The sequence below is a fragment of the Meriones unguiculatus genome, chromosome 12 (genome assembly GCF_030254825.1).
Source record: "Meriones unguiculatus strain TT.TT164.6M chromosome 12, Bangor_MerUng_6.1, whole genome shotgun sequence".
Classification (NCBI taxonomy): domain Eukaryota; kingdom Metazoa; phylum Chordata; class Mammalia; order Rodentia; family Muridae; genus Meriones; species Meriones unguiculatus.
In genome coordinates, this window is record NC_083360.1 from 30,076,453 (window position 1) to 30,103,286 (window position 26,834).

At 43.1% G+C, this 26,834-nt stretch overlaps 1 protein-coding gene across 1 annotated transcript; it reads right to left on the minus strand.

Moving 5' to 3' along the window:
- Nucleotides 1–1,732: 1,732 nt before the first annotated feature.
- Rnf4 (ring finger protein 4) lies at nt 1,733–24,019 on the minus strand. The gene is made up of 8 exons (XM_021643668.2): nt 23,864–24,019; nt 17,324–17,481; nt 13,629–13,755; nt 10,816–10,895; nt 5,707–5,716; nt 5,219–5,378; nt 4,651–4,699; nt 1,733–3,949 (listed from the first exon to the last, which is right to left on the minus strand). The coding sequence occupies exons 2-8, from the start codon at nt 17,330–17,332 to the stop codon at nt 3,800–3,802; spliced, it is 585 nt and encodes a 194-aa protein (XP_021499343.1). The 5' UTR covers nt 17,333–17,481; nt 23,864–24,019; the 3' UTR covers nt 1,733–3,799.
- Between the last annotated feature and the right edge of the window lie 2,815 nt (nt 24,020–26,834).

Here is a 26,834-nt window from a genome sequence, read left to right on the forward strand (position 1 = left end):
GACACCCTCTTTTGACCTCCATGGACACCAGACACTCAGAGTACACATACATGCACTCAGGCAAAATACTTATCAAATAAAACAAAACTAAGAAACCTAAAAATCTTTATAAATATTTGTGTATTGGTGTTTAGCCTGAATGTATGTCTATGCACCGTCTATGTGGTGCCTAATGAGATCAGTAAAGTACTAGGTCCCCTGGGACTAAGTTATAGGGGGATGATTCTGAGCAATGTGAGTGAGTGCTGGGAATCAAATCCAAACCTTTGTGTTAACTGCTAAGCCAGCTCTCTAAAAATAATAATAATAATAATTAATCAATCAATCAATCAATTCCTGAAACATAAAGGTGTTCACCATCTGCACTTACTTATTGTAGGTACAGAACCATTAAAGTTCAGTTTAAAAGAAGTCTGGGAATTAAGGAGAAGGAACAATTTAAAGATGTGGACCTGAATTTATTAGACTAAAAAATTGGACAGGAGTCAAAGATTGTGGCAAAGAAGCTATTAATGACACAAAATTTCAAAACACTGATTTGCTTTTATCAACAAAATAGAGGTAACAAAGACAAGTACAAAAATAAGCTACGTATATTTCCTTTCCGCAGTCTGCCTTAGGGATCCCTCTTTTTCTATATCAGGCCCAGCAGGGCTGCCATTGGGCTCTTCCCCTCTCCCTTGAAGGGAGTCTGTTTAGGCCTCCTTCACCTGGCCCTTCGCTTCAGGAATGGCATATATGTGCATATGTGTGTGTTGTAGGATGGGTTGTTAGAGACATAAGGCTTTATGAGGCTACTGAGTTCTAGTCTATCAGTAGCATCAGGTGGAAGTCAATAGGTCTACCTCTTGCTGACAAGAAGATTCTCTAAACACGTCGTCACAAGCAGTGGGCTTGAGGGGCCCCGCCTGAATTCTTTCCTTGAAGAACAGACTTTCCTCAGTAGAAAATCCCCTGGACAGGTTATACTTCCGACTAGAGCAGCAGTTCTCAACCTGTGGATCCCAATCCTTTTGGGAGTCGAAGGACCCTTTCACAGGGGCCACCTTACATTACAATTCATAACAGTAGAAAAAGTACAGTTATGAAGTAGCAACAAAATAATTTAATGGTTGGGGGTCATAGCATTAGGAAGGTTGAGAAGCACTATAGTAGAGGATCTCCTGGATTCCGCATCTTTTGATTTTCCATTAGATTGGGAGACTGTATCCTCTAGTAAATACACTCAAAAACAGAAGCAACACAGGTATCTCATCATCAACCATAGCCAAGTATGACACCAGGGTAGTGAGAAACCAGTAATCAGCGAATGGCAGCAGCTCTTTATGGAGACAGGCAGAGGTCTATTTGCCCTCCCAACAAGCCACATCCTTCTAGCTTCTCTGGCAGACCTTTCTATGGCAGCGACTAGCATGTCCATGCACATTGGGGTTGACTTCCCCAACAGCACAAATTCCGTGAGTGGTCAGGGGTAGTGTACAACTGTAGTATTCCAAGGGTACTCTTAAGTCAGTGATGTTCACAAAGTTTCTGCAACTTTCATTTCCAGCCAGCAATACCTCTCAGAGTAAGCCATTCTTGAACATTTTGCCAGGCCTGGGACATGGTTCTATGAATGTTACCTTATGGATGAGCTGAAATTCCCCTGCCTACACCAGGTAAAAATCACACTCAATTAACAGCACACATCTTAAGGTAAAAATTCCAAAGACCAATTAATGAATGAAAGATCCTTGATTCAAATTCTTTTATTTCCATCTTTAATACTAGCAAGAGTCCAAAACAGACTTGATACCATGAGCATAGTTTAAATGTAACAAAGAAAGAGTTAAACTATATACATTAGGGAAAAAGGAAAGGGATTTTTTTTTTTTAAATATACCAACCTTTTCCTATTGATGCAGTTTCTGATTAGGAGAACTAAATACATTTTTTTTCCCTCAATTTAATTTAGGATGAAGTAATAGAACTTTATGATCAACTTCATAAACTGTCTTTAAGGAGAAAACGAATTTTTAAGTGGGTGTCACCATATTTACGGGTGAACTGGCTGCATGGTTGCCTGGTCTCCTTGAAGTCTGGCTATCATTAGAACTAACAAGAGCAAGTCCATGAGGCCCACAGGGAACTCAATGGCTGTGACATCCAAGGGGAGGGCACACACCACACATCATAATGATGAGAGCTAATGCTCCTACCCTCTGAGTCCATGTAAAAAAATTATTACTCTCATTCAAATAAACTGGAAGTCAAACGTTAAAAAGTCAGAATGAAGAATAAAACTATTTTCTTTTCACACAAGAGGAGGGACACTCCTTCAGCTCCATTTAAAGTGAATTCTGTGCTGAGTCCCTGCTCCTTCAGAACAGTAAACTGAAAGTCAGTTATTGCTAGCAAAGCTTCAGTGGTCCCTTTCCCACCTCAAAGATGTTTCACACAAAAAGGCTGTTGGTTTTGCTCGAAGCCCTCTGAGGAAGTAGTATGGAGGTGGAGGCAGGCTGGCATTCAAGGCCTATCCTCTATGAACCACTCTGTGCCTGGTGTCCCCAGGGGGAACTTACTACCTCACTGCCTCTGAGAGCACCAGAGGCCCCCACACATATGGAGTGGAGCAGAGATTGTTATGTGGTCCCATGGGGAGGAAGAGGCACCATGCTTTGCCGACTAAAACCTACAGAGCAGTCAAAAGTCCAGAGGATCAAAGTTCAACTGGCCAGAAGAGCAGCTTTGGAAATACCTATCAAGTCAACGGGTATGGGAAAGCCAGGGCAGTGGCAGGTTGAGCAGGGCAATACCTCTGAAATACAGGGCAACAGTGACTTGGGCAAAAGCATGGAAGTGAACAGCTGATAAGGCCACTGTTACTGCTACCACCTGCTGGTATCTATGCTTGAACACACATTAGGCAGTGGGAACCGAAAAACTTAGGGTTAGAGGGCATTGTAGACAACACAGGAAAGATCTTAGCGGAAAAGAGAGGACACTCAAACACTTGCTTGTCCTATTGACCTTGAATGTTTTATGCCAGGCATGGGTAGAGTTCCTGAGAACAGTTGGTGAACAGAGATGAGGTGGGATGGACACTGCTCCCACAGGCAACACTGGGCTGAGGACACTAGCAGTGGTACATCTTCCGGACTGCTGAAGAGCACGTGAAGAATGGGCTTTATTGCACTTTCTCATTCTTAGGAAACAGGGTTGCCCTGCAGAGGGACTCTTGATTTGCAGAAAACACTGCACATCAATGATAAGGTGCAGGTAGAATCACAGGTTACCTCTGCTCTCAAGGGAAGGAAAAATAAAAGTCCACCAGTTTGGCTTTTTAGGGGCAGCGTCTGTACTGGGATCCTTGGGCTGGATAGACTGTCTGACCAGGTTCACTGTGTGGCAGGCAGCATAGCTAACTGGCAGATTCCTTGGGAAGGTTTTGCACCCAGAAGAGCTGGGGTAAACTTTCCCAACAGGAAAACTCCTTGGCCAACATGTAAGCTCCATAAAGAGGCTGGAGCAATGATGCTCAACTCCAATATGCCTGACTCCTTTTCTCCTACTCCGGGCTCAGACCACTCATAAGGGCAGAGATGCTGAGCTGACCTGGGAGGATCCCTGGACCCTGTGCCACAGCATCAAACTGCAGATAACAAAAGGATGTAAGGAGTCGAAAACAAAAGAGCAGTTTACATCAGACACTGATTTTTTTCAAAGTCTTTTTGAGCTCAGGAAACTGGAGGCAGATACCATGCAGAAAAGGCAGCCCGGCTGTCTGTCCATTGGTCTATCCTGAGCAGTTCTGCACATTTCATATATAAATGGGGTGGTACCGTTTATGGTTGATCTTTTTTCTACAAGTTGGGCAAGTATTAGCATTCTTAAGGGAATCACGGAGGCACTGGCTACAGAAGACATGGCCACATTCTGTAGAAACAATGAGACGCCCATTCTGCACAATCTAGAAGACATTAAAAGGAACAGCTTTGAAGTATCCCTTGTCTCCAAGGACCCTAACCCACCCATTGAGGAGACCAGTGAAAACAAAGAAGGTGCTGGGCTATGCCAGAAAAGCGGAAAAGGCCTAAACAACAGTCTCAGAGGAGCAAATGCTGCCTCCATGGAACAGATGGCAGACAGGATTTTCCCAGCTGCAGCAGTACAAAGGGGTTATAGGTTAAAGCAACAATCAGCACCTTCTAGTTAGGGCTAGGGAGGGAAACATCAACTTGCAGAGACAAAAGATAAAATGTACAGTGCCCTCACCTCCCCCTGAAGGGGTATGGGGAGCAGCCTTACCAGGCCACAGAGAAAGACTATGAAAGACAGTCCTGATGAGACCTGATAGGCTAGGGTCAGATGGAAGGGGAGGAGGTCCTTCCCTATAAGTGGACTGGGGAAGGGGCATGGAGGAGATGAGGGAGGGCGTGATTAGGAGGGGACAAGGGTGGGTATTACGTCTGGGATACAAAGTGAATAAATTGTAATAAATAAAAAATTTTATTAAAAAAATGTACAGGGCCCACTACCAACTGGCACAATCTACTTTGACACACACATTTGTAATTAGTCTCGTGACAGGTGTCAAATCTCATGTAAGGCACAGATCCTCCACTGAGTGAAGCCAGTTAAAACTAAAAGGTGAGACAACTAGTTACTTACCTCAGAGTATCCATCCATGCAGATCGGACAACTGACAGTACCTGAGGGCCTAAAATTACAGTGCTTTATATCAGTTTCTAATAAGTTCAAATACTCAATTATACCCTATAAAGTAACTTCATATACGCTGTCCATATCTTCTACCAAATCTTTCCTCTTACTTCTGGTGATTTAGGACAGGCACTCCAAAACTTGAAGGGAAATTAACTGCTTGAAAGGTTAGGCTGGAATGGCCATGAAAACAGGACGAGAGAGAACAGGTCTAGAAGAAAAGATGTGGACAACTAGGCTTGCCCACCTCCTTCGCTTTTCTTGCTGGTGACACTTTTAACACAACCTGCTTACACCCACCCTGCCAGTAACTGGCACAGCCTGGGCACTGTGGGTATGTCTGTCTCTTATTTCGGCTGTCTGTCCATTGGTCTGTTCTGAGCAGACAGCCCAGCCCTGCATCCCAAGTATGCCCAGCTGCTCGGCAGATACTTGTTCTAGAGTTTACATACCTGCTGGCAAGTGCCACGTACATACCCTGGCCTCCACCCAACAAAACAGCAGCAGAGCACATTACCTGGGTCCTGTAGCTCCTTCGTCCTTGTTGCTTCGATGAGTATGGGTAGTCACATATACATCTTTGTCTCTAGACAGTTCCTCATCATCACTGCTCACCACACAGCTATCAGCATGGTCTTGATGCAACCTCCGCCCGTTTCTCCTTGGCCTTCTTCTTTCTAAGAAAAAAGTCATTTCTTCAGCCATCTTCACCGTCCTCTCTAGTGTCTCCCTCCCCTTGAAGACCTCCAGAGAGAAACTGCCACCATTCTAGTTCTACTCCCAGGAGGTCCTACTGAGGTGCAAAAGCTACTCATTTGCCTTCTCAGGAGAAAGCCCAAGCCCTGGAACCACGGGCAGAGATTTTCAGTAAAAACAGATCCGACCAAAGGCAGCTTTCTGCCTAGGGATCATAGAAGGACAGTCTTGACAAAGCCTGCAATGCTGTGGCATTTATGCACAACAATTTTCATTAAACCCAAGAAAAAAGGAAATAAAACCACTCACCTTCAACAAACTGAAAAGGGGGGAAAAAAAGAGAGTGTTATAGATATCCTGGTATTTTATCTGATAAATAAACACATATTGCTTCTAATAAATATGTATGACCCTCTCAGACTCCTTTTGAGCTCCCAGTCCTCCCTCACCCACAGGTCAGCTGTGGTCATTTCCAGATCAATGAATGTTTCCTACGTGCCAATATGCTGGGAGCCTAAATATCACATTAGGACCTGTGCATGAGCACAGAGGTTGGGTTACTTTCTGGAGGAAGTTATATCCTGCTCACAAAAACAGAGGCCTAGCCCACCTCACTGGGCTGAGTTAGAAAACACTGACCAAAGCCTACTGCCACTTATAGCCAACACAGGCAACTCCCAATGACAGAGGCTTTAGAGGAGGATCTGTGCTACTTAATGTTATAAAAAAGATCAATTAATTAGGTATTATCTGGAGTCAGTCTTTTCTAACAAGAATTGGACAAACACTTGTTTGGTGGCTCAGAACATGCATCAATGTGGCCGAAGAGGATTTAGGTTTCTGATCCATCTACCTTCACCTTCAAAGCTCTGGGACTGAGGTGTCTACCACCACTCCCAGTTTGTACACTAACAATTTCTTCCAATTCAACTCAGATCACTGACACGTTATGGGTCAGGGGAACACACAAGTAATGGGAGGGATGGCTGTTTTCTTTAGTTTTTTACTACACACAAGGCTCCATTTTGGAAAAATACAAACCATGAATGCCCTAGTGTCCAACCCTGTGTCACACTCTCATACCCTTCATTTGGATTCTTTCTGCAGCAAAATTTTAGCCCTAGCCAGCTATGACGGTGCAAGCCCTTAATAACAGCACTCAGGAAACAGAGGCTGGTGGATCCGAGTTTGAGGCCAGCCTAGTCTACAGAGAGTTTCAAGACAGTCAGGATTACATAGAGAAACCCTGTCTCAAAGCCCCAAGGTCAGTTCCCACCTTATACACATTATATGAGAGAGTTCAGCCTCACTGAGAAAGGTAGCCTACTTCATTGTCTCCTTGAGCTCAAAGAGGCTAGTGCAGTGGTGGATTCTGCTTCCTGCTCTTCAACTTACAGGAGCAATCACAGAAGCTGCCCTGGTAAGGCTGTTGTTGGCAGGTCATGAGTTACTCCAGAATCAAGCCTGGAGCCTGCTCTAGTTTTTTATTATTATTATCATTATTTTGAGACAGGGTTTTTCTCCGTGTAACGGGGCTCTTGCTGTCCTGGACTAATTTTGTAGATCAGAGTGGCCTCGAAATCAGATCTGCCTCCCTCTGCCTCCCCAATTCCGGGATTAAAGGCATGTCCCGCCCTGCCAGCCTATTCTAGTTTTTTAACACTATCTAACCACCCTCCTCCACATGTTAAAACCCTACAGAACAGGAAATATTCAATTGCTTTAATAGTAACTGTAACAAAAATGAGACTTTAAAGTACCCGAAAACACAGAAGTATGGCCCAATTTCCAATTAAAAAAAAAAAAAAATTTTTTTTTTTTTGAGACAGGCCTCTCTACTATATAGCCACGGCTGCCCTGCCTCCGACTCTAGAGTGTTGGGATTAAAAGTGTGTACCACCACACCCAGCTTTCCCCAAATTATTTAAAGGATATCATTATGACCTCCAAACCCTGTAAGGAATATGTGTAAAGGGAGGGGAAAATAAACACTCACAGCTGGGTGCGGTCACACAATCTTGTTAAGTGATTTTGGTGAGTTCAGGGCTAGCCTGTCACAAGACAGTCAAAGCTTATATAGACAGATCCTGTCTCCAACAAGGACAAGAAGCAAAAGTATTACAAGTGTGAGGCCAGCCTTGGTAAAATTAGGCCTTGTTGAAAAAAAGAAAAAAAAAAAAAAAAGACATGAGGAAGGAAAAACAGAGAAGACTACAGAAATTTACTGAGAAACACATAGATACAGAACCAACCCTAAGTACCAGCAAGCAGAATCTAACTATAAACGAGAATGCAACACAGTGAGCTTTATTGTCTTGTCACTATAAACCAGTAAGACTTTCCATTTTAACATGTAACAGGAGAAAAATAATAAACAGCTTTTTTTTTTTCCCACCCCATCTTGTGGCAATCTAACTGTATACATCCTGGTCAGCCACAAAGTCATCTCTTGCCTCTACTTCCCAAGTGCTAGGATCAAAGACTTGTATCACAACACCTCACCACCATACCACTGCAACTGGGAATAAACCTCAGTGAAAAGGCACTTTTATGGCTGTGTAAAGCCCCAAATTCAATTCCCAGTACCTGAGGTAAGAGACTCCCACTCTTATATTTTTTTCATTTAAGACTAAAAACTTCTCTAAGAGTTAGAACAACACACAGGAATCTGCCTACAGTTTAATCTTTAATAGGATTCAGGATGCATTGCAAACTTCCCCCAAATCAAGTGTTCAGGAATTCCTACCCTAAAGATACAAAGGCCATACCAATGCTCAATGTACTGAACTTCTCTGTTTTAACAGCCTTTGGTAATATCGGTAAGTTCACCCCAACAACCTACCTCTTATTCTGCTCCAGTAGGAGTTTAAAGTCAACCTATAGTTCAAGATACCTAACAAATATGCTTGTCAATGTATTTAGTTAATATTAGTAATTTAATCAATTTAATGGCCTTTGATGATTCATTATAATCAACAACAAATGCAGAGTGATTGGGAAAAAGAGCTACCAAATCCAAACAATTCTTTTATGGCTGGGATATGCATGAGTTAATTTCTGTAACAAATCCAAAAGAAAATCTGAAACAAGAACCAAGCTTCCTATCTCTACATTACTGCTGTTGGACTTTTACCGTAATCCCTGCCTGTTCAGTCACTCTCAGAACAGTTCCCTCATCCAGGCTCACTCAAGGACTCCTCTACTTATCATTGTCCTCACAAAGTTTCAATAGCTTAATCTGAACTGGGGCAGTGCCAGAGCATGAAGCCTAAATTAACAATGTAGAAAGGTAGAAAAGCCCAGGAAGACACCTGTGTAACAAAAGCAGTCTAGACAAAGGCATGGAGAGGGAAATGTTGATTTGCCAACCCAGCGAAGATCACCATCTCCTTGGAAATAGAACCCCAGCTCCCTTGTCAGGAGCTGGCCAGGTACATTATAGGTAGATGCCGAGTATTCAAGATAAGAGATTTGGGGCTTTCTGAGCCCTTTCCCTATTAACAGCCTACCCTGTTCCTTAAAAATGCTATCCCTCAATAAACTGTGTCTATTTCTATTACCTTGAGAAAACGAAAGGGAGAAGGACAAAGGATTTGGTGCGACTTTCCAGCATTAGCCAGCAACTGGAGTGTAGCTTTAGCTAAGGCACTAAATTAAGCTCTTTATCAAACTCCAGGGAATTGACAAGAACTAACATCAAGAATCAATATGTACACTTTTATAGAGGCAGCCATTTAAATTAAACCTACTCTTGTTTCCTAGTGATTTCTAACTGAAACCCTCTTCCCTGGCAGCTCCACACCATCATGTTCTTTTCTTTTTCCCTCCTTGAGATAAAGTTTAACTATATATAACCCAGGAACTCTGCCGCTCAAGTGCTCAGATGACAGGCACGTACCACAACATCTGGCTACCCTTCATCTTTTTATTCTTTTATTTTAAAGGGTTTTTTGAGACAGGTTTTCTTTGTGTGGCCCTGGCTGTCCTGGACCTCTACACCAGGCTGGCCTCAGAACTCTCTACAGACTGAGTTCTAGGATAGCCAGGGATATATAGAGAAACCCTGTATTCAAAAACATCAAAAAAGGAAAAAGAAAAATAGAAAACACTGCTGTGTCTTTGTTCTGACACTTTGTTGCTAGTCACTCATTTAGGATTTCTTTCTTTGTTTTTTTCCCCCCCACAGGGTTTCTCTGTGTAGCCTTGGCTATCCTAGACACCTTTTGTAGACCAGGCTGTCCTTGAACTCAAAGAGATCCTGCCTGCCTCTGCCTCCAAGACTGCTGGGATTACAGCTGTGCACCACTATGGCCAGCACTCACTCAGAATTTCAAACCTTTGTTTGAGACAAGTGGAAGATTAGATTATTAGCACCTCTTTCCCCAATGATGCAGCCCTTTCTGAATACCAACTGATTCACATTTGTTCAATGTTGTCCAGGGTGGTGCTACCTACCTGTATTCCATAGCTTCAGCCCCAGCACACTGCCATCAAAAGGTTTTTAAAGTGAGCAGTAAACTTGTCCTCAGGATGCTCATCAATTATTTGCCATATTCCAAGAGACACAGGGAGGTGAGGTGAGGTGAGGTGAGGTGAGGTGAGGTGAGTGTGTGTATATAGAGGTATGCCAATACCATGAACCAACTTTCAAAGGTAATTTCTAATATCCCTGAGTAGACTAGGCCTTAGTTCTGGAAGGCTATACATGGAATATTCACAGCCTCTTAAGTTTTATCCTCCCTGGAGCCAGGAAAGAGCTGTGGCTTTCCCTGGAGCCATGTTTACTGGCAACTATTTCTGTAAGTTAATGGCAGCACAGAGTCAATATTCCCATTTCCTTCAGGTCAGAGGCATAAATACACTTGCTAAATACCACACTTCATGCAAGGCAAGACACACAGTCTCTCTTAATACAATACTGTACCAACACTGGCAGCTTATCCCATTTCAAAGGAACATCTCCAAGTTCATACATTTAGAACTATGGAATTAGGGTCTGCTGTTGTGGAAAGGTCAAAAGACAAGCAGACTAGTCCACAGAAGACAAAATCCACAAAAGTGCTTTTCCTGACACATTTCTCATTGGGAATTCTGGGTAATGAATGTTGGACCTTCCCTTCACAATTATTTTATGCCATAGGTGTTTTGTCTGCATAGTGTTCCTGGTGCCAACAGGGCCCCTGGTACCTCGAGTATCCTGGTACCCTGGAGCTGGATTTACAGCTGGTTATGAGCTGCCATGTGGGTGCAGAAAATGAACCCAGGTCCTTTTGAAGAGCAGCCAGTGCCCTTAACTTCTGAACCATTTCTCCAGCCTCATTCACTATCTTCCCAACCCTGACTAGTGACTAAGGGTTCAGATGCAGATATGGCTCAATAACCCCTACTCCAAACAGCCACTCTCACTCAAATGCTTACCACAACAGAGTCATTGTGTGTCAGGTCCACAACCACAGGTTCTAGAGATTCACAGGTGAGGTCCACAATTTCATCTCCAGCTTCAAAACAAAGCAATTCAACAAATATTAGGGTAGTAAGGCTGTACTCCTTGGGCTTGGTTTGTATTATAAACATGGATGACTTGTATCAAAGTCTAAAACTGACACAATGAGAAACATCAAGACTAAGCCCTTTTCAAAAAGGATAGGTAAAGAGTGTCCCCCAGCATTTTGCTAAGTGGGCTGTATGAGCGAATAAAGGTTCTAGGCATGTACATATGAGGACAAACATACAACCGAGTAGTTTCTCCCCCCTTCAACAATAATGCCCAGGCACAACTTCATTAACTAGGGAGGACATGCAAAAGCCATTTACAAATATTTCTTTCCTGATTACTAATAACATTTTTAAAAAGTGGCCCATGGCTATAATTCCAGTACTCTGGGAGGCAGAGGCAGGCTGATCTCTGTGAGTTCAAGGCCAGTCTGGTCTACAAAGCAAGTCCAGGACAGAGAAGGCTACACAGAGAAGCTGTGTCTCAAAAACAAAATAACAACAACAAAATCTTAATAAAAAGTATGAGGTTGGAGGCTGGAGAGAAAGCTCAGAGGTTAAGAACACTGGCTGCTCTTCCAGAGGTTAAGCCCACTCACTGCCCTACCAGAGGGTCCTGAGTTCAATTCCCAGCAACCGCATGGTGGTTCACAACCATCTATGAAAGTTGGTGCCCTCCTCTGGCATGCAGGTATACAGACAGACAGAACAATGAAAAACAAAACTCAGTTATATGTAAATGTTTTTGTTTAATAACAAGTGTGAGATTTAGTTGGGCTTTAGTTTGTCAATGGCTGATAACTGTCACATGGGAGGGAAGGTCTTTGACAGCTGGTAGGCTCTAAGGATATGAGAGGACAGAAAGAGAAATTGTGGCATGTAGCAGTTTGGAGCAGACAGATGGAGAGAAACACTTTGGGGCGCAGCGGCTTGGAGGAGAGCACTGGCTGCATTTGCTATCGACAGAGACTGGTATAGCCCTAAAAGAATCCATTGACCCTAAACAGGTAGGAGAAGTGAAGACATCTACGGTCTCTCTCCCCACTAACCTCTCTCTCCTACTTAGGAGGCTGGAATGGAGGTAGAGGCCTAAACACCCCAAACAAAAGAGTTCTAAAACAAGCGCTACAGAGAGTCAGAAGGAATTCAACCATGAGAGTGGAAAAGACATCAGAGAGAGAGAAGCTGGAACAGGGAAAGCTACAAAGTACAAATACCTCTGGGATATACACTGGGAGGAAATCAAATTAGCTTAGAGGGTTAAGAATATAGGTAAAACTGAGTTCGGGCTGGAGAGATGGCTCAGTGGTTAAGAGCACTGCCTGCTTTTCCAGAGATCCTGAGTTCAATTCCCAGCAACCACATGGTGGCTCATAACCATCTATAAGAAGATCATGGGTCTCCTTCTGGCATACAGGTCTATATGCAGATAGAACATTGTATACATAATAAATAAACAAAGTATTTTAAAAAAACCCACTGAGTTCTTGTGCTGTAAAGCTTGTTAAAATAATATAATAGAGTCTCAATTATCTGTGTGATAGCCGGATTAAGAGAGAAACTGAGAAACACAATTTTATAGAAATAACTTTATTAGGTCCAGAATCCTACTCTGTAGGTGAAGAGTGAAGGTTTTGAGGAATTCACTGTAAGAAGTGAAACTGAGAGCAAACAGAGAATGAACAGTGCCCTGGGAAGTCCAAGAAATCCATCTTACATGAAGTAGCTTCCTTTCAACCCTAACATGGTTGAAAAGTTAATATGTGTAACCCTGTAATCATTTTTTTCTTTTCTTTGCAGTGCTAAGGGCACATTAAACAAGTACTCTACCATACTGAACTATGGCTATAGCCCACTGCTTCTCTTTAAAACATCAGTTCTTGAGCATGAGTTATTAAAAAAAAAAAAAAAAAAAAAATCAACAGAGCAAAAGGGCTTTTTTTATCTAAGCCACCTGACACTGGGCAGGCAGAAGAAAATCTAATCGGACCTCTGCCTAAATCAAACTCTAACAATGATAGCTCTGTTGACAAGTGTGCCTTCTTTAGGAACTTCTGTCTTATGAAAACCAAAAGAGGAAATTCAAGTATTTCACCAAGCTAAGCAAGATGAAGTTGATGAGGCAAGTGGCTACTTCAAAACCCATGAAGATACAATACCAAAGGTGGCAGCTTTACTCACTGTAGCTATAAACTGTGAATAGTAGTTATGTCTTAAGGTTACAAGTACATAAAGAGAGTACAATAGCTTTGGATAGGGAACATTTGTACAGTACCGTCTGCCACTCATGGCCCCAAAGGTTTTATGGCACAAATTCAACCTGCCCTATATACTAACATCATTCTCTTCCACAGAGGACACAGACTCAGAAGGTGTGACCCTGAGCTAGAGATAAATAGTTCAGGGATAAGTTATGGGTACTTCCTGCACTTGTAAAAGACTCAAGTTCAGTTCCTAGCTCAGCACCCAAAGCACAGTTTACAACCATCTGTAACTCCAGTTCCAGGAAACGTCTTCTTCTGGCCTCTGTGGGCAGCAGGCACATATGTGGTACACAAGACATACATAAAAGCAAAACGCTCATAAACATAGAATGGGAAGAAAAAAAACTACGACTTTAAAGGAGGCCTCAGTTGGCATTAATAGGCACAAACTGGGTCCAACTCTCAAACATACCCATTATAACACACTGTCTCCACTATTAACACATTCCAGTACAGTATTTCTGGCTCTCTTACCTGTTTCCACAAGTTCTATGGGTTCTGCTTCCAAGGAAACCTCAGGAGTTGAAGTTGGTTCCCGAGTTCGCTTCTGGGTTTGTCTGGAACTCACTGTCCCACCACGCCGCTTTCTTTGAGGATTTCTCTAAGGTCATCAAGGGGGAAATAAGCAGGTGCATGAGCTCCAGATTTGACAAGGTTTCAAAAAAAAAAAAAAAATCACCAGGGTAATGGGTCACCTTGGTTGTCTTGCCTGTACATGTGTACATACACACACACACACACACTCACACAGAAAAAGAAATGCAGTAGGTTTTGTTGTTGTTGTTTCACCTGATAAAAGATCTTGCTGTGTAGCCCTGACTGTCCCAGAACTCAAGAGACCCATCTGTATCTGCCTGTAGAGTGCCAGGATTAAAGGTTTGTGTCAGTATGTCTAGCTCAGAATGCTATTTTTACACCCTATAAAAACAACAACAACAAACTTTTGTTTCAAAACATTTGCTCTGAGTTTTGATCATATGTGCAATGTTAAACAAGGTGCTCTGGGGGCTGGAGAGATGGATCAGAGGTTAAGGGCACTGACTGCTCTTCCAGAGGTCCGAAGTCCAATTCTCAGCAACCATATGCTCCCAACCACCTACAAAGAGATCTGTTGTCTTCTTCTGGTGTGCAGACAGAAGACTGTATACACACATAATAAAGAAATCTTTAAAAAGAAGAAAAAAGTGCTCTGTAAGAAGTAAATGGCAAAGGACCCAATTTAAGCATCCTTCTTTAGCCCAATTTTGTTTTGCTTTTTAAAAAGCTTCGTTCATTCATTTAATTTAATTTATGCCTACTTGCAAGAAGAAGGTACCAGATCTCATTACAAATGGTTGTGAGCCAACATGTGGGTGCTGGGAATTGAACTCAGAACCCCTGGAAGAGCAGCCAATGCTCTTAACCTCTGAGCCGTCTCTCCAGCCCAGACCATAGCTTCTTAAACTATGGATCACCTTTAGTCCAATGCTTTGGGAGACAAGCAGGAGGATCTATGTAAGTTCAAAAGCACCCTGGTCTATATAACCTCAAATTAAAATAAAAACAAAATAAATAAATAAATAAATCTCAACTAAAATAAAACAAACATTATTGCTTAGCGTATAATTACCAAACTAGTAAATCCTTACATTATACCGGTCTAGTAAGTCTGATTTTTAAAAATTTCCTTTAGCACTCCAGAGGCAGTCAGGTAGATTTTTGAGTTCCAAGCTGGCCAAGGCTACAGAGCAAGACCTTGCCTCAAAAATAAGTAACCTGAGCCAGGCAGTAGTGGTTCACACCTTTAATCCAGAGGCAGAAACAGAAGACCTCTGTGAGTTTGAGTAAAGCCTGGACTACATAATGTGTTCCAGTACAGCTAGAGTTACACAGAGATATCCTGTCTTGGAAAAAAAAAAAAAAAATTAAATCTGGTGTAAATTGATCCGAGCTTCATTAAAAATAAATAAATAATTTTTTTTGGTTTGGAATTATGATAAAATTTCCAATATTTCTGAAATGGCCTTAAACATTAGACATTTATCTGAAGTGGCATTCTCAGAAACGCTGATCATCAGCACACAGAAGGCAGAGGCATTTAGATCTCTGAATTCAAGTTCAGCCTGGTCTACGTATCAAATTCGAGGATAGCCAGGGCTGTATAGAAAGACCTTGTCTCAAAAGTAAACACATTACTGTTCAGAGCTAAAAAGCACCAAAGCTGTTATATGTCTTATAGAACACCCAGGCTGGCCTTCTGCCTCTGCCTCCTGAGTGCTGGGATTAAACGGGGGTGTACCACCACACCTGGCTAATTCACTATTTTTTTAAAAAAACATTTATTGTGTGCAGGCACATACTTGTACTACTATGCTTACATGACGCCAGAGGACAACTTTTAGCAATCAGTTCTCTCCTGGGAAATCAAGCTCAGGTCGTCAGGCTTGTCAGTAAGCAAAATTGCCAAATCAAGATTAATTCTTTATATAAAAAGCATATCTATTTCATTAATATATAACTTACATTCATCTTATTAGTAAAGTTACACTCATACTGATTAATTTAAAGTAAGCATGATTTATTAACAAATACTGGATCTGCACACACATCTAGTCATTACTTAAAGTCATAAAAATTTCTCCAAAGGTGCAAGTGGAAAAGTTTAGGATATCTTACTCTTGAGCCCAAGTGACTCCAGCCTGTATGTCTTACACTGAACCAGAGCTACTGAAAGTGAAAATAGTCATTCTTTAATTACAATTTTTAAACTTTTATTTTATATATACAAGTATTTTGCCTGCATGTATACCTCTGCACCTCTTGAAGGCCAGGAGAGGCCATCATATGCCCTGAATTGGAGTTATAGACAACTCTTAGCAACCATGCAAATTTTGGGAACTAATCCAGGTCCCTTGCTTCTAAGCCATCTCCTTAGACCCAACTTTTTGTATTGGTGTTTTGAGACAGGGTTTCTCTGTGTAGCACTGGCTGTCCTGGAACTCTTTATGTACACCAGGTTGGCCTCAAACTCAGAGATATGTGTACCTGGATTAAAGGTATGTACCACCGGTCACCCTCAGATCCAGTTTTAAAATTGTATTAAAATCTTTTCTTTTGTATAGATGATATAGCATCTATACAAATGCTATAACATGAATGGAGGTCAGAGGGCAACTTAGAGGAGTCCGTTCTCTCTTTTCACTTTGTGGGTCCAGAGAATCAAACTTTGGTTATCAGACTTGATGAAAAGGGCCTTATCAACTGAACCAGTTCCCAGCCCTGTAAATAGTAGTTAATAGATTTGTAAAGGCTAGAAGTCTTCCTTTGTTGCTCTCTACTTTTTTATGTCTGAGTGCCTGTGTGTACACATATGCATGCCTGGTACCCAGAAGCCAGTAGATCACCTGAATCTGGAATTACATGAGGTTGTGAACCACCTGACATGCACACTGAAAAACAGAAGTGGAGTACTCTGGAGAGAGTAGTATGTGCTTTCCAACCACCAATTCATCCCTTTAGCCCTTAGTTTTTGAGACCACACCCCTCATTAAACCTGATGTTTATTATTTCTCCTAGACTGGTTGACCCATATGCCCTTGGGATGAAGCCTCCTCCTTCCCTAAACACTGAAGATGTGTGCTACCCTGTCTAGCTTTTATGTGGGTAATGGGGACCCAAACTCTGGTCCAAATTCTTGCATAGGAAGCACTTTATTCACTGATCCATCTCCCCAGCCCTAGGTCTACTCTCACTGTATAGTTGATTATAGCCTGAACTTGAAATGCTGATCTGCCTGCCTCCATTTTCTAATGGATTATAGGTGTATTTACCATCAACTTGGATTATTATTATTTTTTTAGTATTTTTTTATTTTTAAATAATTTCATACATTCACTTGTCTACTTGAATTGATAGGTCTATACCACTACAGACAATTTTCAGTTTTCCTGGGAAATATAATGCAGGGCTCTGTGCATAAGCAAGAGACCACCCTCAGCTGTTTTTATTTTATTTTTAGAGAGCGACACTGTGTAACTCAACTTTCAGTATTTGTAGCTCAACTTCCCAATGTCTTGAGTTAGAGGCCACTACTATAACTTGTGGCTTATAGTCCTCTTTAATGTGATCCAATAGACAAGGCAGTTACCTAATGCTGGTAAAAAAAAAAGGCACAAGGTAAGAAAACTTACTGAACTCATTGTGCTCTCTGGCTTCAATCCACAGAAAAGGAAGTGATCTACTCCAAGGTTTATGGGGAGGTAGAATGTTCTCAATCTCTCATGCCCACTGAATACTCATCCTGTGGTTTACAATTTGAAGCCAACTAGATGTTCAGTATTTCCAAGTTCTGAAAAACAAAGACACCAACTTGATAAATGCTATTTGTATTGTTAAAAACAAAATTCACATATATAAACACCATATACAGAAAATTTACCAGTCTTTTCTGTCATCTGGATGATTTGCTGAACACTTCATGCAATTTGTACCCTTATTCTACATTCATTTTAGGAAGAAAAGATTCTTGTTTAAAATAGAACTATGTAATCTCAAAGGCCATAACCCAAACTATTATTCCATCCTCTGTCCAAACTCCTTTTCGGTGCTTGAATGGAAGGAAGACTTTCTGTATTCTACCACTGAGCTATATACTCCTGCAGGCCTTCCTGACCTCCTTTTTACTGGTTGCTTCAAACTCAGCAAAAGTACTATTAGGAGAAAGACAAGTTTTAGTTGCTCAATGGGAACACTCCAGCTTCTTAGCAACTAGGAAAGGAGACAGAGCTTCCTAGGCCAACCAGCCTCCTTGTCCTGTGACTTCACCACCCTTCCAAGGACCTGAGGGACTAAGATGATAGCCATCTTTTTCAAGTTTCCAACAGACTATTCAGACCATAGAATAGTTCCAGAACCACTGTAATTGCTGCACTCCACTGTAGATTTATGCTTCTGGTTTTAGGACGTATCTTACATATGCACATCTATGAAATGTGCCCCCCCGCACATCCCCATAAAAGACAGGTATGGCAGCACGCCTGTAACCTCAGTGCTTGGCCTGCTCAGCTCATAAAGAGCGTCAGATTTAGTCAGACACAGCAAAACAAACAAAACAAACAAAACAAAAAAAGGTAGAGGGCGATGGAGGAAAACACTTAATACCTTTTTCTGGCTTCTACATGGGCAAACACACAAAACACACATCACACATGCAAAAGGGAAAAGAGAAAACACCTAGCTGCTGGGTACTAAGATATAATTTGACAGACATATTTTGGCTCTTCTATTAGCCTCTTGCCTCATTTCATATTCAGACACTTAAGTACGGCTGCTACTGGTGCCCTGACCTGTATCCTTCTTACCAATCAGGACAGAGCAACTATCCTGAAAACCCACTAATCCACTACTTTCACTAGGGGCTTTCCTGGAGTCTTTTCACACTACACATTACTGATGACTATACCAACTCTATTCCAAACCTGGTTTTTCTCTTTCAGAGATAACAAAGGCCAAGAGTCAGAAAACTCTATGACAGGAGCCAGTCTTTCACAATCTACCAAGAGACTGACTTTCAACAGAGAATCCAGACAGGAAGGAGCATCCACCACATCAGTCTAAGGATGTGGAAAAGGAAATGTGTAGACAGATTACAGAGGTCATATGAAAGAGTAACTGCAGCTGGGTACAGTGGGGCACGCCTGTAATCCCAGCACCTGGGGAGGCAGAGGCAGGTAGATCTCTGAGTTCAAGGCCAGCCTGGTCTACAAAGGGAGTCCAGGACAGCCAAGGCTATACAGAGAAACCCTATCTTGGGGTGGGGTGGGGTGGGGAAGGTAGATACTGTTGAAGAGCCCTTTTTCCCTCTAAGAGCTAGGGATGATTAAACAGTGGTTACATACCTACATTCCACAACAATAAACCCCAAACTCAATTTGTTTGTTTTTGAGAAAAGGTCTATTACCCCTGGCTGGCCTGGAACTTACAGAGATCCACCTACCTCTGCTCCAGAGTGCTGATTAAAGGTGTGTGCCACCATGCCTGACACATATATTCTCCCCAACCCCCAACAGGGTTTTCTCTGTGTAGCCTTGGCTGTCCTGAACTCACTTTGTAGACCAGGCAGGCTGGCCTCAAACTCACAGAGATCTGCCTCTGCTTCCCCAAGTGCTGGGATTACATGTGTGTGCCACCTCACCCAGCTGTGAACCTTTATCTTAAAATACCACAAAACCAAGAAGCAAGCAAACTATATGTGAAAAGGCCAAAACTCAAAAACCCCAGAATGTTGCAAATCTGATGTGAGGAATTCAGGCAGATTGTCCCTGGAAAACCCTTGAGCTATGTGGAGATTTCAGGATGAGTGAAAATTGGGAGCACAAACCTCAGGTTACTCTCAACAGGCAGTCTACATTTTCAGTAGGCTGTCTCCTGCTACCCCCTCTGCTCTCATTTTCACAAGGTAATATGCTTATAATATACAGCTTATAATATACAGCTAGCTTCCTTTTCCTAACTTGCCCTCATCTGCCTGGCTTTATTTACAGTTATAGAAATGTGTTCCTTATAAAAGCATGGAATTACAGGCCCACAATACTCATCAACTTGGTCAATGGGTTTTTAAAATGTGTAGTGCCCTCCAACAAGTGATAACTGCCTAATAAAATTATGATACTCTAAGCATGTTTGTGAAAATGAGCCTTAGATGGTCTGCCACATCAAATTATTATAAAGTGGAGGGTGAATGCTGTAGTATCAGACCTGGATGACTATGGCTCTTAAACAAAGCAACTGAAGCACCTTTTGTAACTTAGTTCAGCCAGGTTTAATTGTCTGATTTTCCTTGCTATTTCTCAAAGACTCGGTGAAATGGCAAACAACTTCCTACAACTTTCAAACTTTTCTCTATTAAATCAACACCACTGAAATAAAAACAAGCATTTTAAGTAGAAACTGTAAGTCCTTTTCAGGTACCCCAGATGTCTCTCATTCACTCTAGGCTCTTTTCCATGACAGTGCCATAATGCCTGCCTCTTAGGCATTTCTGAGTTTGAGGCCGGTCTGGTCTACATAACAAATCTGAGGCCAGCTGGGGATACACAATGAGTTCCTATCTCAGAATAAATACTAAATTAAAAACTATCATATGGGCACAAATGCCATACATGGCATGTAATGTAGAGATAAGAGGATGACTTTGTAGTTTTGGGTCTTCCTTCCACCTTAACATGGTATGATGGCTATTTTTGGTTGACAACTTGACACCTGGAATTACAAACCCAAATGTCTGGGTACACCTTCAAGGAATTTTTTCTTTTTCTTTTTTCTGTTTTGGTTTTTCGGGACAGGGTTTCTCTATGTACTGCCTGTCCTGGAACTCAATCTATAGACCATGCTCACTCTGAACTCAGGAGATTCAGAGATCTGCTTGCCTCTGCTTCCCAAGTGCTGGGATTAAAGGTGCTCATCACTGGCCAGCAGAGGAAATTAAAAAAATAATAATAATTTATTTTTATTTTATGTACACTGGTGTTTTGACTGCATGTATTTCTGTGTGGGGGTGTCAGATCCTCTGAAACAGGAAATTACAGACAGCTGTGAGCTGCCATGTGGGTAGGTATTGAACCTGGGTCCCCTTGAAAAGCAGCTAGTGCTCTTAACCACTAAGCTATCTCTCCAACCCTGAGGAAATGTTTAATTAAATCATAAAAGACTGACTTCTAATCAGATGTTCGAAGTGGAAAGATCCACTTCTTGTTTGTTTTTCGAGACAGTTTCTCTGTGTAGTTTTGGCTGTCCTGGAACTCACAGAGATCTCCTGCCTGTCCTCCTCTCCAAGTGCTGGGATTAAAGGCGTGCAACCACTACCACCCAGCCATATTTCCTTAATTTAATAATTCTAACTCTAACTCACACACCTGCCACAGACTCCACTGCATTTAGTATAACTAGCAAAACAAAAATAAGGTCGCATTTTTCTTCTCAATGAAATTGCATTCAAATTATGCAGCTAACTAGATGCTTGGAAGACACAGTAAGTGGGAGACATGGTGGGAAGCACTACCCATGTAAAAAGTTGAGGCATGGCTACCCAGAGTGGTGGTGCATGCCCGTAATCCCAGCACTCCGGGAGGCGGATCTCTGTGGGTTTGGGGCCAGCCTGATCTACAAAGGGAGTTCAGGACGAAGGCTATACAAAGAAACCCTGTCTCAAAAAACAAAAACAAACAAGAAAGTGAGCCATGACAGAGTATTCACCTGTAAACAATATGCTATATATTTGTTTGGGGGGTGAGACAGGAAGCCTGCTAAGGAGACCTGATCTCAAAGAAGTAAGGTGAATGGATAATAAATAACGCAACAATGGTCTCTGCAAGCATAAATAACCAGCACCCAGACATTTGGGCTAATTCACTTGCCCTGAACTCCTTCCGCAACCCAGTCACTTGTGATCCTCTTGCCTCAGCCTCTTGAGTAGCTAAGATTACAGAGCATTATCCACTAGTTTTATTTTTTAAGGGGATGGATTTCAGATCTAGGGAAAAAAAAACTAATCCTCTCAATACATGTAAAATTAATTATAGTGTCTACCAGGAAACAAAGGGACTTGGTAGGGACTTTTTTTTTCTTCTTCTTGGTTTTGAGACAGGTTTCTTTGTGTAGCCCTGGCTGTCCTCAAACTCACAGAGTTCCGCCTGCCTCTGCCTCCCCGAGTGCTGGGAATAAAGGCTTGTGCCACCACTCCCAGGCTGGTAGTTGGATTCTTACAAGTTCTCATGTTGCAAGCCCATAAGCTCACAGAGGCTAAATCAGGGCTGCCAAATTCAAGGACTACCAAGCAAGTTCAAGGGCAGCCTAAGCAACTTAGTGAGACCCTGTCTTAAGTAAAATGAGGAATTGGTTCACCACAGCAGGTAAAGAAAGCAGTTGCCATATACAAGCCTGGTAAATTAATTGAATCAGAAGTAGCCATATAAAAGTGGAAAGAGACATTGACTTCACAAGGTTGTCTTCTCACTATCAAACACACACCACGGCACATGGATGCCCTGGAACCACATCATATACATATTAGTAATAGCAATAAATAAAAAGAGCACCTGCTATGTAGCTCAGTAGTAGAGCAGCTGCCTAACACTTGAAGGGTCCTGGGTTCAAGCTCCAGCGCCAACAAAGCAATACCGTTTGACTGTTCAGGACTGCAATGAACACTATATGGTCAACAAGACACTAACTTTCTTTGGGAAAAAAAAAAAAACAAACCACCAAGTAAACAAGCAAACAAAACCAAAACTGTTCTTGAGACAGCGTCTCAAGTAGCCCAGGCTAGCCTCAAGCCCAATACAGAGCCCAAGATGACCTTAGATTCCTGAGCCTTCTGCCTCTACATCTGGAGGACTGGAATAAAAAATATTCTTCAAAATATTTAGAAAATACTTACAAGGGGTCTCCTGATAAAAAGAAAAATACTCATATTTAGGAACTGTAAAAGAATTTAGTCAACTAGCCTGGTGACGGTGGCGCATGCCTTTAATTCTAGCACTTGGGGGACAGAGGCAGGCGGATCTGTGTGAGTTTGAGGCCAGCCTGGTCTACAGCGTAGATTCCAAGACAGCTGCGACTAGACAGTTCAACAGCCACACACCCCACTTAAGTGGTAAACTCTTAAAAAGGAAGTCTTTTAGAAAATTATAGTTCAAGGCTCACGTTTAAGCATTACAAAAGCCAGCAAGACATCTTTCCACTCATTTCATATCGAACTCACGTAAACCCGAATCCAGGCGTTTCCTACACCCATTAAAAAAAAAAAAAAAAAAAAAAGACACGGAGTGTGTGTGGGAGGCGACTTCGCCTTTGTGTACCTCAGTCTCTCCCAACCACTCGGGTAACCTAAACTGAGCGCCAGACCAAACAAGAACTGAAACTTAAAGCGCCCAAGGGCAAAGATAAGTAAAAAACAAAAGCAGAAACGCCCAGATCTGGACTCCTCCCTCTCCAGTGGAAAGGTGGACAATGGCGTCCCCTGCAAACAGTGTTTAGGGTTAGGGATCAGGTTAAGTTTCCTATTCCCGTACAGATGTGCCTGTGAGGTAAGAACCCGATCGTGCAGGGCTGGGTTTCACTACTCATACGGAGGGCCGAAAGAGGCTCCTGGAAGCCCAAACCCCATTCAGTTCCAAGGCCCGCAAGCGTCCTCAACACTCTCCCAGCTTACACAAGGGCCCGCCACGCGGCCTGGGTGCCCTAGCAAACTCGCAGGCCCCGAGAAGGCGGGGCGGCTACGCCAGCACACAAAGGCTGCGTCGCCAACAGCGAACAAAACCTAGCTCAGGTGCTCGCCAATCAGCCCGCCTGGCCAAAACAGTGACCTTGGTCGCCTACCTCCCCTCTCTGAACCTCAGTTTCCCTTCCTAGTTTGCAAAAGAGGCTCAACCCGCCAGGCCATGGGTGGGTGAGCGGCACCCGAAACAGACTTCCCTACTTCCGACGAGTGCGCGGCGCCGACTTCCGACACCGGCGCGCTCCCCGGGGCAGAGCAGACAGAACGGGCCCAACCCCTAGAGGCGCCGTCCCGCGACCCGCGGGCACCAACTCCGCTGCAGGCGAAGAAGCCCCTCCGCGCCCCACGCCCGCGCCGCCCTGACTTGCCGCCTCCATCCTGCGAGGCCTGGTCTTACTCGGAGCTGGTGCTCTCGGCCAGACGCCTCACCCAACGCGCTCGAGCACGGACGTACCTACTTCAGCAGCGTCTGAGGAGACCCGCTCAAGCAAGACTCCACCGCCTCTCGGAGACCCACTTCCGCTCGGCCGGCACCGGCCCGCCTTTCACAGTCCCCATTGGCTTCCGCCGCCTTTACTTTCGTGCTCTGCCGGTTTAGGAGGATCGTTTGCAATTTTATTGGACAAGAAAACCATCCATTACTACTTTGAAAGGAACATTCTTCCGGCCACGCCCCCGCTTGCGTGCGGGAGCCTTCACTTCCCGCGAGAGTTCCGCCGGCCGCTCTCCTCCCGCGAGAACTCAGTAGAGTCGTTGCTGGGGTGCCTCGCGAGTCAGGCTACTGGTTGTTTATGACCGACTCTTGGCTTCTGACCCGTTTACGTGTGGTCTTCCGGCCGCCGCTAGCGCTAAACTATAATCCCCATCAGTCATTCCATGCCCTTCTCAGTTTCTTCGATCGTTAATGAGGAAGTCTAGCCCCAGGTCCCAGTTTTCTGGTGCTCCACATTCAACTAGGCCACGGTCCTCACCATAAAAGCTCGGCTCTGAATGGGCGTGTCGTTCCCCGAATTCTTCGTCTCACTGGCCGTCATCCGGAGTCCCGGGGGTTTAGCCTGCACGTCTGGGAGGCCTACTTGAAGGATGCTTAAGAACGAGACATTTTGTGTGCCCAAACCCGGGGGTGTGGGGGCAGGAAATATGTGCATGCCAGGAAACTGCCGGCTAGCTAGCCAGTGTGTCAGGAGCAGGGTCGAGGGGTGAGGAAGCCAAGTACTTGCTGGGACTGTACTGTTGTCCTACAGAATGGCCTGAGAAGAACCGGCCTCAGGGAAAGGCCAAAGCCTGAAACTGGGTCTCAGGACGTCTTATGTTACAGAGTCCTTCCTACCTGAATCTGAAAACCATAATGATTTTAGGCGAGACTCAGCACGTTCATACCTCTTACAAAAGATCCATTTTAGCTACTTCTGTGAAAGAATGTGAGGGCTAACATAATACAAGAGCATGCTAGGCCCTGCTGAAGGGCAGCAAAACAGAATGGTACTAGAAAAACAGTGCTTTTTTTTCTAGAGCACTTTTCCCTGACCTAGGCTGAGGCATGGATTTAGCAACTGGAAAATGGTCCATCCATAAATGGATAAATAGTACCTAGAAAAAAAAAATAGATGTGGACCCTCAGGCTATACGAAGGTTGTCCTAAATGTGGCTGAATGCTTCTGTCGGGGTAATCAATCCTGGAAGGTTGATTCACATATGACAAAGCAGGTCAAAACAGGAGCATTAATGTTTGTGTTATTACAATCTCTGACATGGAATTATAAGGGAACATCTGATAAAGTGTGTCTGCTCGATACAACCCGACTCCAGTGTAAAGTGTGTGTTTGGGTGTTTTGATCTTGTTGTCCAAATGTTGTAATTGGAATAAAAACTTACAAGTTTACAAGAAATACAGGCATGTGAGACCAAAACAGGAATAATATACCTTACAGATTAAGGATTCTGTTTGTAGTTAGACAGTTAATAAGTGCCTTGCTGGGCAGTGGTAGCCCACATAATCCCAGCACTCAGGAGGCAGATGCAGGAGATCTCTGTGAGTTTGAAACCAACCTGGTCTATGGAACTAGTTCCAGGACAACCAAGGCTACACAGAAGAAACCCTGTCTTGAAAAACCAAAAACAGGGCTAGCGAGATGACTTAAAAGTTAAGAGCATTGGCTGTTCTTCCAAAGATCCTGAGTTCAATTCCCAGCAATCACATGATAGTTTATAACCATCTATAATTAGATCTGGTGTACAAAAATATAGTCCTTGCAAGTTAAAGCTTCTATTTGTAATTAAGAAGTTCCTGCTTGTCCTGTGCAGGTTAAGGTTCCTCTTTGTCCTGTGTCCTTGTAAATTAAGGTTTTTATTTAAGCATAAGTTCCTGGGCTGGAAAGAAGGCTCTAGAGGTTAAGAGCTCTGGCTGCTTTTCCAAAGGTCCTCAATCCCTAGCAACCCTATGGTGGCTCATAACCATCTATAACCAGATTTGATGACCTCTTCTGGCCTGCGGACACACATGCAAGCAGAATACTGTATAAATAATAAATAAATATTAAAAAATAAGTTCCTATTTCTTAGATCTTATGTAAACTACTTGTGACCACATTCACCTGTTGTATATCCTTACTCTTGTTCTTTCCCCTTAATGGTGTCTTCATTTCAAATGAATTTGTTTTTCTGGCATGTATCTGGCATGTGTGAGGGTTTTGGATACCCTGGAGCTGGAATTGCTGTGATCTGCCATGTGGCTACTGAAAATTGAACCTGGGTCCTCTGGAAGAACAGCCAGTACTCTTAACCACTGAACCATCTCTCCAGCCCTCATTGTATCTAACAATGTGTAACAGCTGACTCCCTAACCTCTGTGAAGATCTTCTCAATTCTATAAAAGGGACTTGAAGAGGCCAGCAGGGCTGCTTTATCAAATCTGAGACAGCTGGCTGGCCAGTCCCAGGTGCACCCTAAAGGAAATCCCAGCATGATGGGGGTTCCCTTTGGACTCAGATTAGGCACAAACACCTGTTTTTGCAGAGATCCTATATTAAGCAGGGGGAAAAATGTTAAAGTGTCTGTTTTCATTTTTTTAAAGATTTGCTTATACACATGAGCACACACCTGCGTGACAGAAGAGGACATCAGATCACATTATAGATGGTTGTGAGCCATCATGTGGTTGCTGGGAATTAAACTCAGGACCATCCAAAACAGCAGACAGTGCTCTTAACCACTGAGCCATCTCTCCAGCCCCAAAGTGTCTGCTTTCTGACTGAGGCAGAAAAACAAATGACCTTGTAGGTGTAATTTTTAAGAAGAGAAAAAGGGGGAGGTCTGCTAGAACGGCTAGGATGCCAGTGATATATTTTGATTAGGCGTATTAACTAGATGAACCAAAGGGGGCTTTTGATTGCTGGACTTCAATACTTTGATAGCTGGACCTTGGT

What these genes read in the sequence shown, in the direction of transcription:
- Rnf4 (XM_021643668.2), bottom strand. An exon ending in CATAGAACTTGTGGAAACAG is followed by an intron (nt 10,896 to 13,628) that starts GTAAGAGAGCCA and finishes TTTGTTTTGAAG; the next exon opens with CTGGAGATGAAATTGTGGAC. An exon ending in GAAGGAGCTACAGGACCCAG is followed by an intron (nt 4,700 to 5,218) that starts GTAATGTGCTCT and finishes CTGTAATTTTAG; the next exon opens with GCCCTCAGGTACTGTCAGTT.